At 41.1% G+C, this 21,339-nt stretch overlaps 1 protein-coding gene across 1 annotated transcript in view; it reads left to right on the top strand.

Moving 5' to 3' along the window:
• The window catches only part of LOC138584418 (mannosyl-oligosaccharide 1,2-alpha-mannosidase IA), a 228,521-nt gene extending 219,594 nt beyond the window's left edge, over window positions 1-8,927 (top strand). Inside the window, exons 10-12 of the mRNA XM_069656649.1 lie at window positions 2,597-2,769; window positions 5,688-5,803; window positions 7,462-8,927. Of these exons, the coding sequence (XP_069512750.1) occupies window positions 2,597-2,769; window positions 5,688-5,803; window positions 7,462-7,603 (431 nt within the window). The 3' untranslated portion in view covers window positions 7,604-8,927. The remainder of the gene's footprint in view (window positions 1-2,596; window positions 2,770-5,687; window positions 5,804-7,461) is intronic.
• Window positions 8,928-21,339: the final 12,412 nt, after the last annotated feature.

Raw genomic sequence — 21,339 nt, 5'->3', positions numbered from 1 at the left:
CGATGATTCTCTGCTGAATTAGTGTTTCCATTTCAATCACAAGCATCAACAACTGCTTCAGAACAGGCAGCCAGGAAGCCAGGAAGCAGAGATTGGAAAGATCCCTGTGGTGGTTCAGGAATCAGTTAGATGTAATGAAGAGTGTAGGAGAGGAGAGGAGTGAGGCATGTGAGCGACAGGTGAGGCATGGTTAGGCTGTGTTGGTGCTCTAAAAGAGGGCTGGATTTAAGACTTTTGGTAGCCGGTGGATGGGCTTTGGAAGTTTTATTGTCTTCCATGTGTCTGCAAGGACATGTATACACGAGTGACAGAAGAACATTAAAGCCAATGGTTTCAGAGTGTTCTGTTACACAGAGGATACACAGTGTGTTTGTTCAGTACAACTTTGTTTACAAGAAAACTCTACAAGACACCTTTAAACGTGAAAGGCATTTTAATTAACTACTGAAAGAAGACAGCATTTACATCCACATGAAGGAAAATACTTATAACACACTTCACCATACACTAGAAACACACAGGTGATTTCAGAGAAAGGATTGGTTCTTTATGCGGTTATGGTAAATAAAGGTCATGGGAACGAATAGAGAGTTTCTAACATGCAAAGCTTCAGGCTGCTCGTGTTTCTTCTGTCTACTCAGATTATATACAACACTTTTTTATTGTTTATCTTTCCAGCCATCGAGAAGATTTCTCCTAGAGATGTTTCGATACCATTTTTTCCATGTTGGTGTCGATTCCCATACCTAGATTTGGCTATCGGACCAAGTTTCCCTGTATAAAAATGAATGAGAAAAAACTGATATTTTACGAGCTTTAAAGTGATTATCTCGAAGATTTCAGTTTTGTTCTCTTTGGCGGCACCTATGGCGATAAACGGTAATTGCTGGAGCACACTTCCCAGATATCCAGACAGTGTCGCATGTGTGACGTCCACGGTTGGCTCCGGTTGTAACTCTTGATTTTCCTTGCTAACGGTCGCTTTCCTTTTTAGACTGTCTTCATCTGAGCGTCAAATTTGTTCCTTTTTCTTTGGATTTTCACTTATTTTTGAAGTTGTATCTGTAGCCATCGATCTTTCCTTTGTTTGTTCAGCCATAGTAGATTACTGTTTACTCACAACACTTGCAGAGAGCGGAAAAGCAGCCGCTTAGCTCCGCCTACCCTGTCTGGCAGACCAACCACTGCTGGCTGATGGAAACCGTGTCACTAACTGGGCGCCGCTTGTGATTTTTTTCCGCTAATGTCGCCACAGACAGCCAGTCTGTAATACTGCAAATGCAAAGGCTTTCATCAGTGGGCCATAGGCTCAATCACCATTGTGTTACCTCATTCGGCGACAGATAGTGACTTAACAGACATTTATTTAAATGAAACTCTTCGAGATTATCACTTTAACTTACATTAAATTCTTCTCTAGCTCTTATTGTTTATTGTCAGATGATAATTTACCTGAGACCAGTTGATTTTTGGAGTTCATAAATTATATCAGATCAGTGCATTGACTCGCATACTAGAGATACTAGATACAGCACTTTAGGCAGTATCAGAGGCAACAACTCTCACCCTTCTTTCTCGTTTGTTTCCGGTATTTTTTCCCTTTTCAATTGGATGGTTGACGCAGTGAAGGTGTCCAATGTTGTTCAGATTGTAAAGCCCTCTGGGACAAATTGCCTCGGTGGCTTCAAGTAGCAATGTATCTTCCTGTCTTAATGGTTCCTCAGTATCGTGTTGTCCGTCCGACGTCTCTTCAGCCACCATACACCTGTTTTTTTATAATTTCCACCCAGTCATCACCACTTCATGAAAAGACAAGTGTAACGGAAAGTCTCTACAGTCACATAGTAAATATTGAATTCTCTCATGCTTCTCCTTGTCTTGCTTCTATGTGCTCAATCACTCACTCATACCATAATGTACTGGCTGACCAGGTGGCCCTGGCCCACACTCACTCCTTATTGCAACATGATTGTCTGTTCCAATTGGATGCAGCCACTCACAAACCCTCAGCAACCTCAAAGAACCGACTTCCTGCAACAAGGGCCAATTTTCCGAGCGGCTACACAGTGGTCGGCCACAATCACAGATGATAAGACGGAGAAAGAAAAAGGTCTAAGCCGATAGAGCAGAGGTGGTGGAAAGAAAATTCCAGATTGGTCGTGTGTGATATAATACAACCTCCTCTCCAAGCATGTTTCTAAATTGAAGACGCTGCCATGCCGATGTTTCTGCCTTGACCTCGGCAAGAATAGATTCCTTTGTGCGGTATCATGAATAGAATCTCTTTGCCATGCAGTCTTGAATTATGGTCGAAATATGATGGAAGAATAGGGAGAGAGAAAGAGAAGCCAACAGACCATCTGGGCAGCTGGAGATGTTTTAATTGTTTAACTTTAGCTGCAAGCGTTTTAATTTTTTAAACTAACAGTAATTAAACAGCGTCTGTACACTGTGATGTTTGTTCACTTGCACAAAAGATCAAAAACAAAAAGCCAGTTTCCTACAAAGGACGTCAGATGTAGCATAGCAGAAAAGTGCTAATGCCAATATGTTGAAATATAAATCTGTGTTCTGTCTTTATTTTTGTTTCCCTCAGCCACCAAACTGGGACCAGAGGGGTTCAGATTTGACGCCGGAGCTGAAGCCACAGCGACCAGGCTGAGCGACAGATATTACATCCTCCGACCGGAAGTCATCGAGAGCTACATGTACATGTGGAGACTCACCCACGACCCCAAGTACAGGGAGTGGGGATGGGAGGCTGTGGAGGTGAGATACACATACACAGTGTTAATCAGTGTTAGGTAACATTACCTTTTAAAGTAACTCATTACATTACTGCGTTATCTACTAGAAAAGTAATGTATTAAAGTACTGTTGTGTTACCAAACATCAAACCCCCCTTTGCTACACGTTACGCATGTCGGTCATGTTGTCTGGATGGCGTGTAGCCTACTGTACATCTACCTTTAAATGTATTGACTCTAGCGTCATTGTATCGCCTAGTTTACATAATCTGTAACTCTGTAGCCTAATAACAGTATAAGGCACAACTGTCTTAATGGTAACATTACAACACAGGCTCTTAGTCTCCACCAGTGTTGTGGAGCTGTGTTTAGCTGCAGATGCTTCTTCAAATTTGAAGTCGAACTCTTCACACCTGACGAGCACTTATCCTCCAGACGCAACTTACATTTTACCATCATGTTGTTCTCGTGCCTTTCACCCAAAAATTCAAAATATTGTGAATATTTTCAAAAAGTAAACGCTGTCCTCTCTGCCATCTCGCTAGAATTAGCTAGCTACGCATGCTTACTGACACAGCTGTGTTTACCTTCTGCTGGTACACAGCTACCTGCCAAGAAGTAGGAGAGAAACAGAAACAGTGCTTCAGGGATTTTCTTTTTTGGGGGCGACAAAGGTCAACAACAACAACAAAAAAGTAATCCAAGGACTATTTATGTTTACTGTACCAGCCAGTCAATTGGATTTATGAGAGCAGAGCAGCCCATCAACATGATGTAATGCTGGTAGAAGTATGATAACAGCATGAATTAAAAGCTTATCCACTATAATAATCCATCTGCTGATCTTAAAGTTTAAAGAAATTATCTCCTTATCTGAGAGCTAAACAGCCGAAATGTATTAGGCAATTTTGTAACCATGGTAACACATAGTGTCACCATGTCAGCACAGATCAAAAAGAAAGAGAATTGCAGTAAAAATCTCTCTCACTCTATATTTCTGAGGTGATTAAAATAACTGGAAATTAGCCACCCCATCATAACTGGACTCCTGTATTTGGTACAAAAAGGCTCTTTTTTTCTGTCTGTATCATTTCTTTGATATATGATTCAGGGTCCAGTTGGATTCTCTACCTCTTTATGACAACACAGAATAACATCAACACATTCTGGCTGTAACCAGAATTTGATTTCTCTACATGTGCCCATGTGGTTCTGATAACACAGGATGACAACCAGCAAAACTGCCCAGTCAAAGAGGAAAGTGCTAACCTAGCATTATTGAGGGTAAAATCAATCTCTTCATGTAAAGTCAGGCATTGAACAGGTCTCAGCTCCATTTTAACAGAACTTAAAGGGCCAGTTTACTGACTTTCAACCTCAGTCCTATCATGCTATTATGGGGAGCTAATTCCATTATGGTAGGAAAAAAATGCAATCTCGCTCTGTGCCTTTGGAGGACGCTATCCGCTTCTCCAGTGGGCCCTGGAAAACCTCCATCAGACTATGTAAAATTTGTCATCTGGCGGAGGCCAGGGAACTTGCTAAGCTACACTTCCTCAAGGGAGGACGCCCGCCTCCGATGTCATGTCTCGTTCCAAATCGTCAGAATTGAAATGTAAACTGCTTTTTTTTTAGACGATCCACTGGTATATTCTCATCATATTTCGGATTCTGTAGCGCTCTCTGAGCCATTGCCTGCAGCAAAAACAGTAGTATTTCACTCCAGCGTCTTTGCTGGGCCGTTCCTTTCAGAAGGAGGGGCGCAATTCACGCTGGGTGTTGTAGGAATGCAGAATGGGCGAAACCACAAGCTGTTTGTACAACTTTCTCCACAGCTATGGCGCCAATTTCAAATATTATTGCTTCTATGGATTACAGAGAACACCAGCTTTGACTGACAGCGGCTTTTTCCAGGGGCAAACTGCTCCTTCAATGTAAAGTCATGTACTGACCAGTTTTCAGCTCCATTCAAAGAGCACCGAATAATACAACCCCTCTTACATTCTGATGTTTAGGCAAGTGTGGTACAAAGATATACCATGACATTATTCTAAGTGGCCGATACATTATAATTTTGTAACCTATACTCTGTCTTAGCAGTGGCTCGGCTGATTTTATAAATTGTACTTACCTATTATGTCAAGCCCCTTGAACACCCTCAATTACCCTCACCCAGCTTCCTCGCTCGCGTGTGGCACTATACATTAGCTTGTAGATCAAGCAATCCCCCGAGCAAGAGGTGGAGGTGGTGCAGGGAGCACCATTATTAATGTGGCAACAGACAGGACATTAGCTGTAGTAAACTGCAGAGGGCTGCCATGATAGATTCCGCATTAATTTAGTGAGCACAGAAGTGGAGAGATCAGGCTGACGAGTTTGACGGGCCTTTAATTATCGGGCACAAAGGTTGAAAGCAGAGCACAAGGCATCTCTTGGAGAACATCAAGCATTAACACGTTGGGGTCTTTGTTAATTAGCACGTATAAACCAGGCCTTTGTAGCAGGGCTAATAATGTGCTAATCCGCTTGGCTAGCTCAGCCACTCTCCATTAGCCCCTGTCAGATGTAGCATGGCTTGGGCTTCTATTGTGAAGCCGCTGAAGCTTTCTCTTTCTTTAGATGTACATGGACACAGTTGAGTCGAGTGGTTTCTCTCTATGCACAATTATATATCAGAAGAATAGGTTTTAGTCATCAGCCCTATGATTTCATCTGTACAGCCTGTAAAAAATTTGCTTTGAAGAAGTGAAGAGGTGTCTCTTTGACAGCTTATTGTGTTGGCGAATACATACATGTAGGAAGAAATTACATTATTCGTTCAATTTCAAGTAGGCACCCGCAAGAAATGTCCTTCCCTTTGTCCAGAAAAAGACATTCTTCAGAGGGGATATGTGTACACATTTATGTAAACCTGCTCTCTTCCTCTTCATCTCCTGTCAGGCTCTGGAGCAGAACTGCAGAGTGGAGTCCGGCTTCTCTGGCATCCGTGACGTTTACACTGTGTCAGTCAGCCACGACAACATGCAGCAGAGCTTCTTCCTCTCAGAGACACTCAAGTAGGTTCTAATTCCTCACCGCATCTCCCTGCTGCAGAAGACACCGTACAATCTGCATGTGTAAATCATCATAGATGTAGAAAGTAATTCAGGGTCCAGCACTGAATGCTGTAAAAGAAACAGTAGATTGTGTGCAGTTAAGAAACCTCCTGTTACCTCCCGCCATTTTGGGTCATTAAGTCTTGTAAACCTTTCCTGGAGGCCAAGTTGTATCAGTAGAAAGACCCTCTTTTTCTGACGAGGGCATCAGGATATAGAGAGTCACACTTTTGATGCCGCACCGTGCTGCTACATCACTTTCCCTGATGTGCATCCTCCTTTAAAAGCGAAGCGACAAATCCTGACAAGAAGATCTTTGCTCATGAATTATTTACTAATACCAGATTCAGCTTGCAAAGCATCTTTGCAGAAACACCTGTGGCAAATGCTAAGAAAATGTTCTGGTTGAGTGGTTCAAGAATAACACTAGTTTTTATTCTATTATTTGTTCTTGTCCAAAAATCTCATGAAAAATAAAATATACTGTCAGCCTTCCTCACTGTTTCTGTGGCCCTGAATCTACCCTGATGCTGTCTTCACAAATACAGAAAATAGTTTTTGTATTTTGTTCAGCAATTTCCTAAAGCAGCTTGGCAAAACAAATATGACTCAAACAGTCAACTACACATGACTCAGCTGTAAAACCAGAGCTTGTATTATTTCATAAATATATCAAGTTAATTGCTGAGCGCTAAAGGTCTGGTTGGTGGTTTTGGTTACCTTTTGTCAAGCGATGTCCCTCACAAGTTTGTTGTCCATTTTCACTGTCCTTTTGCCCTTTTGAATACCACCTATATTGTTGCAGGACAGAATCTTAGAACATCTGTACACTGCATGATAAAAAATAAGACTTTCTGAAATTAATTTGTACTCTCATTTAGGCTAAATGTCTCTCTATAGTACCTGGCTGCACAGACACACTGCAACAGTGGCAGGCTAGGGTGGAGAAAATAGAGGATTAGACTTGGATCAACCATGATTGGCTAAGGATTGGCGCGGGACATCTTTACTTTTTTTTTTTTTTTCAAGATTATGTTTTTGGCCTTTGCCTTTATTTGACAGGACAGTGGATAGAGTGACGATTGTCGGAAGAGACATGATGATATGCAGCACAGAGGGTCAGAGTCGAAACCAGGGGCAGCTGCATTCAGGACTGAGCCTCTGTACACGTGATGCATAATTTAAGCGCTAATCAGCAACCTGTGCATCTTTACTTTTAACACAGTTAGGCTAGCTGTTTCACCCAGTTTCCATAATGAATGCTAAGCTAAGCTAATCAACTGCTGGCTGAAGCCTCATAGACATGAGACATGGAAGTTATATCGATTTCCTCATCTGAAAAGTATACAGTATATGGTCTGAGTTTAGCTCAGGGGTTATATCAGCAGCCCATGTACAGAGGCTATAGTCCTCGATGTGGCGGCCCCGGGTTCGACTCCCACTCTTGACCCTTTGCTAAGTGTCATTCCCCACTCTCTCTTCCTCTGTTTCCAACACTATCCACTGTCCTCTCTATAAATAAAGGCATAAAAGTATTAAATTCAATCAGTATGTAGAAACATATAACAGTATTTGAGGATGTTGGCTGAATTAAATGGCTGTTCTTCCTCTTCGCTCAGGTATCTGTACCTGCTCTTCTCTGACGACGACCTCCTCCCGCTTGAGGACTGGGTGTTCAACACGGAAGCCCATCCGCTGCCCATCGTCCGTAAGAGCTGCCTGCAGGACGAAGCAACACAGGACAAGACGGTCTCTGAATAAGACTGAACACAGAGACATTTTGCACAGCTCATGTGCACACAGAGTCACACAAATATTGCAAACACCAATTTAATGCAGGTTCAGAGTCTCTTCAGGAGCTTGTTATGGACTCTCGATTCCTTTCCAGTAAAGGATGTTGTCGTTTTACGCTGTGATTGTATATCCTTTCGCCGGGTTTACTTCCTGCTGGCACTTCTTTTTTGTGGACAATCAAGACAAACATGACTTTCATGAAAAGAGCACCTTTTTCTTTCCTTCTTTCCTCTGTGAGGAAACCAGTATAACTTGCAGACCCAAATGTACGGGAGGAGGGTTGAACTACGGGCCATATTGTTAGAAAGAGAGAGAAACGTATAGAAAACCACTTGAGTTTTGCTCTTTGAGTTCGTTGTTTTGTTAATCTTTGGTGATGAATGATTTCCTCCTTTCTCGTCATGGCATTTTTTCCTTTGTGAGTTCACTCTTTGACCAAAGGTTTCTTTGCATTTCTATTTCCCTCTTTTCCAGTGATGTGCTTTTGGTGAGATTTGACAGAAAGTAACATTTATAAAAGGATTGAATTGTAATGAATATTGATTAATGTACAGACAAACATGAAATGTGATCCTCGAAGCCACCTCCAAACTAATGTTGATGTCATGTTTCTTATTGAAACAAGCTTGAATGATTTTTTTCAAGTGCGGAGGTGTCAGGAAAGTGGCAGTGTCTTATGCATCCAGGGACCATTTATTAAAAAAGCTGAAGTCGGGTTGTGTTTCCTCTGTATGCTTGGGTTCGACGCTTTCTCAGTCCTCTCAGCCTTTAAAGTCAAGGTGACAAACGCTCTGTCAGTTTTGTGGCTGTAACACCCACATAAAAGGAAAAAGAATACATTTCCGAGCCAACTCCAAATGGGTTTTCCTGTTTCTGTCGTACTTTCTCTGCCTTTACATGTGAATCCATACAGCTGCCAATACTGATGCTAAAGGCTGCGAGCCCGAGAGCCGACTGCGGAGCGACTTTTCATTTCCATCACTCTTCTTTTCATCACCGCTGTCCCGCACAGTTGTGGAGCGAATGTGCTGTACATACAGATGAAGCGAGTGACCCTGTATGAGCTTGTCTTGATTTGATTTTGTGATTTTTTTTTTCTCTCTGAACTTCAGTGGTTATTTTTTCTGGGTTCTCTTTTGATTTGCTTCCCTCAGGTGTATCAGTAAAAAAAAAAAAAAACAACTAAAAAGTTCAGATTTTAAGTCTAGTTATTGCTGATATTAATTATTGTTATTACTTATTCTTACTGTTTGATTTAACTTTCATTGTTGAATATTTTTCAAATACTGATAAAAAAGACCTGTGCAACTTTGTACATTTAAACAATCACGGCTGTTGTGTGTTTTTTTATTGGCCTTTAATTTTCTTTCCTTCTTTCTTTGGCATTTGCTTTTGGTTAACGTGCTAATGTCGAACATTTTAGTTTCACTCTTTGGCGGCACCTTTTGGCGATAAACAGATATTACAGGAGCACACTTTCCAGGTATCCAGACAGTGTCGCATGTGTGACGTCCTCGGTTGGCTCCGGTTGTAACTCTTGATTTTCCTCGCTGACGGTCGCTTTCCTTTTTAGACTGTTTGCTTCATCTGAGCGTCCAATTTGTTTCTTTTTCTTTGGATTTTCACTTATTTTTGAAGTTGTATCTGTAGTCATCAATCTTTTCTTTGTTTGTTCAGCCATAGTAGATTACTGTTTACTCGCAACACTTGCAGAGACGGGAAAAGCAGCCGCTTAGCTCCGCCTACCCTCTCTGGCAGACCAACCACTGCTGGGTGATGGAAAACGAGTCACTAACTGGGCGCCGCTTGTGATTTCACACCTGACACCCAGTCTGTAATATTGCAAATGCAAAGCCAAAGGCTCAATCACCATTGTGTTACCTCATTCTGCGATAAATAGTCACTTAACAGACATTTATTTAAATGAAAATCTTCGAGATTATTAGTTTAAAGATTTAGTTTCCTCGTTAGAAGGAAAAAACTTGCAGTGACTCACAAAAAGAAATTAAACTCAACTCATTTGGCAATCACATTTGTTTTGGTATTTGCATCCAGAAAGTTCATCACAGATTTAATTGAAGGGGGACGTCTCAGGGTTGTGCAAAGTTCCAGCAATCACGACCAGAAAATGACTAATGGGCTTTACACCTCTCTCATGGTGTCAGGCCAACAAAGCAAGATTTAATACCATCCTCCGCAAATGAATCTCCTCTACCTGATGTCGTCTGAATCCTAATTTCACTGTGGCAGCTTCAACAGATTTTTTCCCCTGGCTTTTAAAAGAATAAGCAGGTATTATTGACATGATTGACATTTAATTGCAATTTTTAAAAATGGTGCTTAAATGTCATGCATCATGTGACATTAATCCAACCGTCACCTTTAAAAGAGAGCTGACGCGAAGGTGTGTGAGATCAAATACTGAGCGTGAATGTTATTTAAGCTGAGGTCTGCACTCTTGCACTCTCCTTCCCTTCAGCAAAAACATAATAATGAAAGGTAGGAGGGAAAATGAAGGGCACAATTTGCACATGTGAGCCTGTCTGATCTCGCCTGCGAAGATCACTGTCCATTTAAATGCACCTGAGACTGATCGTGAAGGACAAACACTGCAGGTAATCCCCGCTCCTCCTTCTTACTGCTCCTAAAAGTGTCCGACAAGCCGGGCAGGACACTGAAATGTCTGGGCTGCTGCCTGACTTGGCAGGACCGAGCTTCGATTTGTAGAGGATCCCTGTCTTGCTGCCACAGTCGTCCTCCAGCTGTCCCAACATGGGCGGCATGTTAATCAGGGAGAACTGACAAGTCATGGAGATCTGGTTCAAATTTTACCCAAATCTGAATCATTTTCCACTCCCCAGAGCTCGAGGACTAGAGATGTTCCAAGACTCTCCTTCCACATGCAACTTCCAAAAAACCTGAACTTGCATAGCAGCTGATCCAGAGTACCACATACAAGGGCTACACAATTAATCGAATATTAATCCGGATCACGACTTTGGCTTCCAACGATTTAATACACATGATCGAAGGCGATATTACATTTAAAATGTGCGCTCCACCCGTAGAAAACTGCTGCATATTGAATCAAGCGCTCCTTAAACTAACAGCCACTCCCACAGGGGGCGATGCAGAGGTTTTGGCCTCACTTTAGGGGGAGCTGGCACGTCATGTCATGAACGCCTACGTTGCAGCAGCAGCTTAGATTGGAAGAGTAAACAACAGAAACAAGTCAGGTGAAACAAAAGTCAAATGACGAAGCAAGAGAAAATAACACGCAAAGACTGCATGAAACCTGTGTCTGCACTGCAAAGCAACACAACCGACTCAATAAACAGCAAAAAGTGCAGCATGCTGAGTGTAGGAAGGCCAAGAGGAATAATGCTACTACTTCCAGCTTCAAGTCAGACATCTATTACAGAGACACTGTACAGCAGGACACCCTATCAAACCAACTCCCAAAGACAAAGAATTATCAATTCAATCTCATGCGATTTATTTACATTCTCCCTCTAGAGGATGCACCAAATTCAGGTAGAAACCTAATTTTAAGTCTTAGTTTGATGCAGAATTTGTACATTAGCCAGAATGTAGCGTTGCGTGTTTATGTGAAAGAAGGCTACAATTAAAAAATGTTGTCCCTAAAAGTGATAAATAATCGTGATTAATCATTGTGATCTCAATATTGATCGTAATAATCATGATTGTCATTTTGGCCACAATCGTGCAGCCCTAACAAAAACGCAGATCACTGTTATTTAAGCGCTGAATACCTGTAATGTGTATGAATGCTATCATATTTGTATGGTCTGGTTCAGGTTAAACCGTTAGCAAAACATGAACAAATACATACAGAGCTTTATACAGAACTATCCATCATTATGTAGCTAGGCAGTCATAACTGGAAGAGACAATATATCTATACAACTGTTTAATTCAACCCACCGAGAATAAAGCCTATTACACTGTACACTTTGCTGTTACTCTTTACTATTATATTTGCCAGAGTAAATGTGCCACACTGGCAAATCACTGACATTTTGCGAGCTCTTACTAATGTTACAGTCTCTGTTAGCAGCGCAGCATTGTTACTGGTATTGGTCTCAGAACAACTCTATTAAGGACAAAGGAAGGAACAATAAAACATTTTGTTCTAGCCAGCAAAAGAAAACAGAGCTAAGCAGTATGCGTGCTTTAAAAGCCCAATGCACAGTGATATATAACCTCTTCAGCTGACCTTTCCATTGGGTCCAATTAGAAAGCGCAGTGTGATGATGTGAGTATGATTTGCAATAATTACAGGCTGATTAGACATACTGCCAACAAAAGCCAGGTATTACTTAATGCTTAATTCAATAACATCTACATTTGTGACTTACAACGTGGCTGTTATTAAAAAAGCACAGAGTGTGATAAGACGTTTTTGTCGTTCCATAAGCAGCAAAGACTTCCCAGGTTAACACATTTGTAGCATGATGAATATTTCAACTGCACAGCTTCCGCAGCCAACACACAAATGTTTAACATTGTCTAGACAAGTACATGCATTACGATACACCAACACTTATTGTCCAATTTCTAAGATAAGCTCATACAATTTTATGCAAACCATCAGCTCTGATTAGAATTAAAAGTTCTCTACAGTGTTGACATTTTTGGAAAAGCCATAAATGTACCTGCGTGTATGATTAATATAGTCGCGGTCAGGATTGCCTGTTGTATTAAAAAGTGTTTCAAATACTCTGCCCCCCTGAAATAAATTAATATGCCAATATGGGTGGGACATTGGGAAAGAAAACCATTGTCATTATAACTGCCGACAGTTGAAGGAACTATAGATAAACACAACAAAAGTTCTTTAAAAAGTCGATCCTCTCTGACATAAAACACATCTGACATTCAGAAAGGAAGACGCCGCAGCACAAACAGCAGATAAAGGCACATGCAGCTTTTCTTTGTCTCTGAAGACGAACACAGCGAAGTGACGGGTTCAGTCTCCTTATCCTCTCTCCTAAATCCACCTACCACCACCTCTGGATAAAATCAAACGCTTTACTTCTAAATCCTTCAGATGTATTCTGGGACAACTATGTCATCTCACGCAGGTCTCAAATAAACAAAACAAAAGCATCTCACCTGAGATGTCTCCGTCTGACAGGGGAAAGTTTTAAGTGAATAACTTCAAATATGATTTAGTGAGTTGGACATCTCATGCCTGAAGCAATTTAGTCACATTTTTAAGGTGCTGAACGTCTCATTTTCTGGAATGACACACTTCAAATTAAGTCTTAATTTGAACTCCCATTCCTCCCTCCTCCCTCTCGTCTTTTCCTCCCTCTCAGGTCTTGTCGGCACACTTTCATGGTTTGTTAAACATACTTATTTTCTCTCGGGAATGCCGGTGAAGAGGAAGGAAAGGGAGTTAATATGGAAGGATCTGCAGGAGAGTTCCTGCCCTGTTACTCTGTGTAACAGATGGTGAACTACCTGAATAATTGTGCACATAAATATAGCTTTGTCGGCTAAAGATGAGTAAGAAGTAAGCAGTGTTTTTTTTTTACTTATTGGACTACAAATGGACACTTAACGCTGTTGAAGAAATTGACATTTTGGGAATTGTGCTTCATTGCTATATTGAAGCAAATATCTCTATATCTAATATATGTTTATGTCTGTCAGGTAAGTATGAAGCTACCACTAGCAGCTGCTTTGCATAGCATAGCTTAGCTTAGCATTAAACTGGAAATGATGGCTCTGTCCAAACAACACAGATCCATCCCTGCACTGATGGAAACACAAAAGCTGCTTGTTATAGTTACATGAATATTAAGTAAAATATTATTTCTTGGTCGGGCACAGCAACTTCCTGGACTCTTTGTCGTCATTGCGAGTTTGCCAGGAAACCAGCTGAGAAGAAGTTACAGAACCTGACCATGAAATGTTCTGTGTCCGTAAACACTCCCTATTGACTGTAGCTGTGTCCCAAATCAGGGGCTGCATCCTTCGAAGGACATATTTGAAAGCCGATTGCATCACAACTGCTGTGAAGGCTGTTTAATTTTGAAGGCTTCCTCAGATGCGGCAGACAAATTTTAAGGTTCCGTCAGGTACATCCTTCAATACCCCTAACGTATCCCAAAATTCATTGTGCGCCAATTCAAAGAAGATGGTGGACTCTCAAGCATCCGAGGGATACACTCTTAAATGTAAACATTTCTGGTTTTAACTCAGATAGCTAGCGATACAACTGTTAAAAAACAACTTAATACTTTAAATTATCTTTAAAATAATAGGTGAAGTTACGTGGCGCTAGTTATGTTAGCTGGTTAGCCAGCTAGCTATCTGTTGCTGGGCGACCGGAGTGGCGCCAATCTGCTTGCTGTAGCTTCTTATGTATGGCACAGACATAAGAATGGTATCAATCTGCTTATAACTGTCACATCTAAGATTGTTATTATGATTCACTAGAGCTAGTCAAGGCTGATGCTATTCAAACTCAGTATCTCTGTGTGACTCTTTGTCAACACTTTACTGAAAACTGGAAAAAGGATGCTAAAAGAAGCGTAAGAAGAGTTGATTGCTGCACAATTTTCCACCTTCTTCATTGTGATTGTTCCTGCTTGTGTCTCCTGTCAACACTGAAGCATTGCACTGAACTCCGTCTCTGCAGCAGGCCAAGGACAGAGAGAAGGAACGAATCTGTTCTGCACAATGAGCTGAAAATTGAATTCTTTTCATTAAACTCTATTCATGAATTCCATTTCTTATGTTTGCAGGGAAATGACAGCCTGAGGGCTTGCTTTGGAACAAACGGAAGCCTCTCTCTTAGATGCAGATAAATTGTTTTTCAGGGGGGGGACCCTGAACGCAGCACGCATGTAAATTTGTTATTGGAGAGAAACTGTATTCAGCATGACAGGCTCTCACTCACTGTTTGGCTTCACATAACATCCTCGACTTGGGAAAGTGAATTATAGTAAATGAGTTTATGTTCTCCTCTTTCTGCGACAGTAGTTTGAGTGAGTGGTGTTCGGTATATTTGATGATAATTGGAAAGCACTAATGCAGACAATATGGAAACCCATGCTGCTTTGTCTCCTGCCATTATCCAGTTTTATGATTATTGAAACTTTAATGTGATTATTAACCACACTCTGATTTAGGGTAATGATGCTATTTAGTCCAGCCGTGCAGACATTCAAAATTCATATTCAATTACACACCCTAATGACATTACTAATAGTCACTACTTTCAGTTATGAATCTTGCTAGTGGACATTTGATCACATTTGCTGCAATCCTGACTGTGAAGAAATGAGTCTACACAGTGTGTTTTCTTTTAGGTCATGTCTTCGAGTGTGTGTTTCTGTGCATAGATTCACGCATGTGTGCACTGAACAGATGTCTCTGTGCGCCGTGCAGCTCCACTATGTGCCTGTCAGGGCATCCTGTGCTGCTCTGCGCTGCCAACACTTGAAGGTCCGCCAGGCCGGCCTCATCTGCTGCCCCGACACCTTGTTAGCGCCCGGAAAGGAGAACAACTGCATAATCAGCTGCTAATAGTGCTAAAAATAACACAGAGGCAGCTCCGGGGTCAGAAGTGGGAGGGCTAAGAACGGGCAGGTAGACAGGAGGCAGAAATCCATAAACACATTGTAGCTTACAGTTGATTTTGTTGTTTTTTTCATGAGTCATGCTGGAGGCTTTCTTTCATGAAGGTCACACCAGATGTTTCTACGCAGAATAGTGAAGTATTCATGGAGCTTCATTAGAGGTGAGGTAATGTAATAAAACAAAGAGTTTACAGCCGTGCTAGTAGAAGTCTAAAGGCTGCAAAACTCTACTGTGCTTTGAGCTAAATGCTAACATCAGCTTGCTAGCATGCTTTTGAATTACAATACATGAAATGCTAACAAGCTAATATTTTAGCAGGTTTAATTTTTATTGTTAAATGGCGTGTGTCAGCATGCTAACATCTGATAATAAGCACTAAACAGAAAGGGCTGATGGGAACTTCATTGCTTTAGCAGGTGTTTGGTCATCAAGAGATGACCTGGGCGATGCTCGATGAGCCAGAGGATCACCAAAATACAAATAAAATCATGCTAGGAGGAGATGTGGTTGAACTATGAACGTGATATCTACTATAACGCATTCTTATTTTTACTATTATTTATTTGTTTTATCTTTTTTTCTCTCTTCTACACACAAGCAATATCTTAACCCCTCACTCAAACCTGACCAGGTCGCAAAACACAGATACATCACTGCCTCCAACACAAACATCCACACGTGCACACACAGAACCAAACCAAACGGCCTTAAGTCATTACATTTTATTTTACTTCAAAATATCCACAGCCAGACTTGCCTTATATCACCTTTATATTACTGTAACTGTTACTGTTTGTATTGTCTCATTGTCTGAGAAAAACAACTTGAGGCAGCCATTGTACTGTGAAGAATGAATAAAAAAATCTACCCATTGGTAGTGGGAGAGGATCACTCTCCGTAGCAATCGCACAAGATAGAGCCATTTCAGTAATTGAAAATCTCTTTGATTATATCTTTGAGTTTTAAGAATTTATCCTTTGGAGAAATTTCACACCAATCAATTTAATACTTGTTGAGCTAGACCAAACTGGCCGACTGACCATCCTTGATATTGCTGAAGCAGCATTAACTACATCCAGTCTTAAAAATGACTATCACAATTATTTACTGCAACAACAGACTTACATGCCTAAAGAGATCAAAGGGTAAGAGGAGCCACAACTTCTGGGGTTGCGTCACTAGCACCTTTTACACTTCAAGGCAGGATCATTAAACCTCTGCTACGCTGCTCCTTTTGCTGAGGAGGAATGGTGGGGCGAAGTCGCTCCACCTCTGAGCCAGCAGAAGCAGCGGCAGTGTAAACAGCAGGGCACTGTGTAGAAACACACTCTGGGGCGGCTTTATGCTAGCGTTGCTTGTTCCAAAGTAAATGGTCAGTGATGTGTGATGTAGTTCTATCAACCTCTTATATGTATCTTAAGATTCTGTGAGGTGATGATAAAGTAGAATAGTGTTCCTCTATCTGCAATATGTTAGCTTGCATTTTAAATTGGTTCGAGTTTTGAGGAACAACTTACAGCTGGGAAACATTAAAACAAACAGCAGATGGTGATTAAACCGCTTCACAAAGTCTTTGCCAATAACAAAAAATAAAGCTGTTTCTCACATTTAGTCACCTTTGCCTTTCCAGAGTTGTGTTTTGATTTGTCAAAAATACACCTCAAACCATTTCTTGTTAGCACGAAACAACAAATTTGAATAATTCTTGCCGAAATGTTACACTTTAATAAACTGCAGCACATGCCGTATAATATGCAGAATGGGACTGTGAGAGCGCTCGGGCAGATGGCTTTTACATGCTACTTTGAGCTAATGAAGAAAGACAGCCCATATTTTTAATGGTTATGATTTTAAGTCAAATAAGTGCAACACGTTCTGTAAGTTAAAATTTGACAGTACTTGTGATACTGAGTGATAAATTTTTTAAAGCATCACGCTGTTTTTTCCGTGTCTGCAGCCTGATTGTTCTGTAGTGGCCCATCCTCCTCCTCATTTAAGTGTTTTAATGTTCAAAGGCTCAGAGCAGCCTCATGAGTGGAGTCATTTAACCCAGAATCCTGATGAAAGCTAATGCTAATTGTTATGCTTCCCGCTGCCATACATATTCATTTGTCAACACGGTCGAGCATCTGTGACACACGGCTTACTGCTCTCTGCAGAGATTTACAGCTTTGAAGAAGCCGGCGCCTGTGCAGAGCTATATTTTAACTGGTGTAAAATTGAAATACAGCGACTCACACTTTCATCTTTTTAGTTATTTACTTCATTAACTTGAGCTCATTTAAATAACCCCCTTTGTGAGTTTGACCAATCTTATACATTGGCTTTATTTACATCTGTCCTTATTGCAATGCAGGTTTAGAAAGGCGGATCGAAGTGGGGTCTGTATAAATATATAGAGAGTATTTGGCATATTGTATTCGCACAAAGGAACTGTTGAGTTTTCAGTTTCATTGTTGATCCTTTGAGCCCAATAAATTAGATGCCATTCTTCTCTATTGTGCCGAGATGACAGCTGAGAGTCTAAAAAGAGTTCGACAATAAAACCCAAAGCTCTCTGCAGGGCTTGATACCACTGTGGGGACATTTTTGCGATTCCAGTTAACCAATCTCTTAAGGACACATTTGCACTCAAGGAATTCATTGCTATGACTTTGCAAATGGCAGCAAAATGCATTTTGGGTAAACTAGTGGTGGCTTCGGCCGTGCTATGACGGGCATTGAAGTTCTGGTAGTTCCCCGGTAATTGCGGGGGCACACTTCCCAGATATCCAGACAGTGTTGCATGTGTGACAACTATTTTTCAAGTTGTATCTGTAGTCATCGATCGTTCTTGTTTGTTCAGCCATAGTAGATTACTGTTTACTCGCAACACTTGCAGAGACCAGAAAAGCAGCCGCTTAGCTCCGCCTACCCTCTCTGGCAGACCAACCACTGCTGGGTGATGGAAAACGTGTCACTAACTGCTTGTGATTTTTTCTGTGAAAGTCGCCACAGACACCCGGTCTGTAATACTGCAAATGCAAAGGCTTTCATCAGAGGGCCATAGGCTCAACCACCATTGTTCGGCGATAGATACTGACTTAACAGACATGTATGTACATGTAAATCTTCAAGATTATTTCTTTAAGCTGGAAACACCATCCCTTAACTAAGACACCACCCATCATCCACATACAATGCAGTTTTTAATTATCTGCCCAAACAGTTGAAATGACAGGCAGGATGATGTGAGCCGAACAATCCACCAACACCAGTGGGTGTGAATGACTCTCGGTGCTGTTAGGTCAACAGCCCAGATTAATCTCCCCTGATTACACATCTATGAGCATACGAATGACCTACAGAGGCTTTTATTTCTAGCTCAGTCAGTTTAGAACTGAAGAAGCCTTTTGGATTAGAGATGAAACATTTTTTGCTTTTTGGATTAGGCTTCGAATGACCATGACCTGGATGACTGAGAACCTTCACAGACATCCCTTTAAACTGTCATTTCAGTTAACTAAATGTGGACAAACATGTCAAAAAATTGTTACTGCAGAGTTTTAAATTGGTTTAATGCAGCTGTATAACAGTTTCCTGCAGATAACATTTGAGTTTGAAAAGTTTTCAACAACTATAAGAAGTTCTTGCACATATGAAGGAATGACTCTGCAGCACAGGTGTGCAGCTCCTTTTTCTGCTTTAATCATAAAGTTCTAAAGACTGAGGGATGTTTGGACTCGCTTCAGAAAAGACAAAACTACACAATCTGTTGTCCAGAAGCCTACATTCATGATCTTTTGACTACTTCTTATTACATGTGTTTTTAATTAAGAGATTGAGATCTGAAAACGTTGATGCAGTGTGGAACACAGAAGCTGTTTACTGGAGTTTTTTTAAAAGCTTACTTGGAGTTTGAGGAAAAATTAAAATCTCCAGCTGTGCTCGCTCTTTTGTTGTTACTTTTACAAGACTGAGATGTTGTTTTTTAGGTGCCAATAAAAATGCCAATGAACTGACTCATTTTTCTTTGTTAAATTTCAGCCATGTTTTGCACAAGTTTCAGCGCTGGAAGCAATTATAAGTTCTCGGTGTGAACAAGGATACAAAAATGTGCTAACGAGGGAGAGAGTCTGAACTCTGAGTGAAGCAACACCACAAAACTCCTCAGTGTACCTTAAATATGAGTCTACTCTGGTAATAAATCCAAGTGTAAACAGCTAATTCAATTTAAGCACGAGTTAGCGAAACCATTCTGTCATCTCTGCTCCAAAACCTGCACTTAATCTTGACCACTGAAACTGACAAGTTGAGGATTTGGTCTCAGCCAGCTCTCCTAAACCTCCTAAAAATGCTATGTCTATTATTCCATGTCGTTACTTTTCATTTACATTCACACCTGGGAGCTGCTCAAAACTAGTTTTTCTCAACAGTCTATCACAACAGCTGCACCCCCAACAGTGATACATAAACGCATGGAAATTATATCTCTGTTTTTAAAGACATATTTTCCTCTATGCGTCTTTATCTCTCCAAGGGGGAGGTCTTAATTCCTGGAGGAATTGCCTGGCCCCGTCAGTAAAGCCAGGAGGACTCTGGGTAAAGCCCAGTGCGGGACACAGGCAGCGGGCACCACGTCAGCCCACGCCGAGCCTCCGAGGTGTCTGCCTCCCTCTCTGCTGTGGCTGCATGATGAAAGAAATACATTTACATTTATCATGTCGCTGTGCTCCTCCAAGGACTCTCCCTTCCTGTTGTCACTCTCTCCTTCAAAATACGACACTGGGGACGTGTCTAATTAGGCGTACAGTTTCGTTTTTACCACTGAAAGGATTTAACGACAGCTCTTTTAGAGTATCATGCTTTAAAGCGTCGGCTTTCCCCTGAACAAAAACAACTGTAGCTGTTTGTTTTGGTCAAAAATGACAAAGGTACTACTTTATCTATGAATATTCAGATCATTTTCTCTATTCGTCTATCAGTTTTCTGTTCTACAAAACATTACGAGACAATCTATCTCTAAATCTAATTTCCCAGAAGCCAAAGTGATATATTAAAATTGTTTGTCCACCAACAAGCAGTCCAAGACTCCAAAACACTAGAAGTAAAAAGAGTGAACTCTGGCATCTAAGAGGCTGAAACAGCCAAATCTTTGGAGTATTTGCTTTTGAAATGAGCTAAAACAGAAGATTCATATTCTGTTGAATCACTTATCAAATACCTAATCATTTTACCCCCTCATATTTCCCAGAAGCCCCCCTTTTTTGTCCAGCCAATGGTCCAAAAGCCAAAATCATTTAGTTTACAACAATTTCAGGAAAGAAGAGTGAGTGAATTCTGATATTTAGGAGGCTGAAAACATCAAATAGTTGACATATTTGCTTTTAAAAGGATTTAAATCAGAAAATTCACGTTCTGACATGTTAGAGGCTGAAACCACCAAATACATTACTTTGCTTATTTACTTTTAGAATTCTCTTAACAAAACTGTTCATGTTCTGCTGACTGACCAATCAAATAATGGAATCGCATTAGCCCTTTGTATTGCAATGTGCAGTATAGGCTGTTAACAAAAGTGTTTTATACTGGGGCCAACAAGGGCAATAGCGCTGCAAGGGCCCAAACGGTTTCCATTAGAAGAAACGGGTTGCAAATTCAGACACCATGCCAATTCAAAAACACATGCAAAAGTACAAAACACACGCAATGACGAAAACGCGCTGCAAATGCAAAACATAACTCTGCACAGTGTCAGACTCTTGGGCACAGTGGAGTCGTGGTGAACCCCTCTAACTAGCACAGGGGCTTCAGGAGTTGGTGGCATTTGAGGAGTAAACACTAACACGCCCCTGTGCTCAGAGTCAGCTGACAGTTCTGCTAGCTGCACAGCAAACTTAGATCCATAGTAGTTAAGGGAAGCAACACTTAGTTCTCTTAGCTGTTACACTGAGCGCCCCCTACAGGCCTGGAGCACTTCCGCTGTGTTGACTGGATTTGCAGTGTTTTTCTTTTGTATTTTCTGGGTTTGTATGTTTTTGACTTTTGTTTCGGCCTTTTGCAGCACTTTTTTTTAATTTGCAGCACATTTCCATCATAACGTGTGTTCT

The sequence above is a fragment of the Semicossyphus pulcher genome, unplaced genomic scaffold (genome assembly GCF_022749685.1).
Source record: "Semicossyphus pulcher isolate SPU_LCO1_2020_fin unplaced genomic scaffold, fSemPul1.0.p SCAF_9, whole genome shotgun sequence".
NCBI lineage: Eukaryota > Metazoa > Chordata > Actinopteri > Labriformes > Labridae > Semicossyphus > Semicossyphus pulcher.
This window is presented reverse-complemented; position numbering and strand designations above follow the sequence as displayed.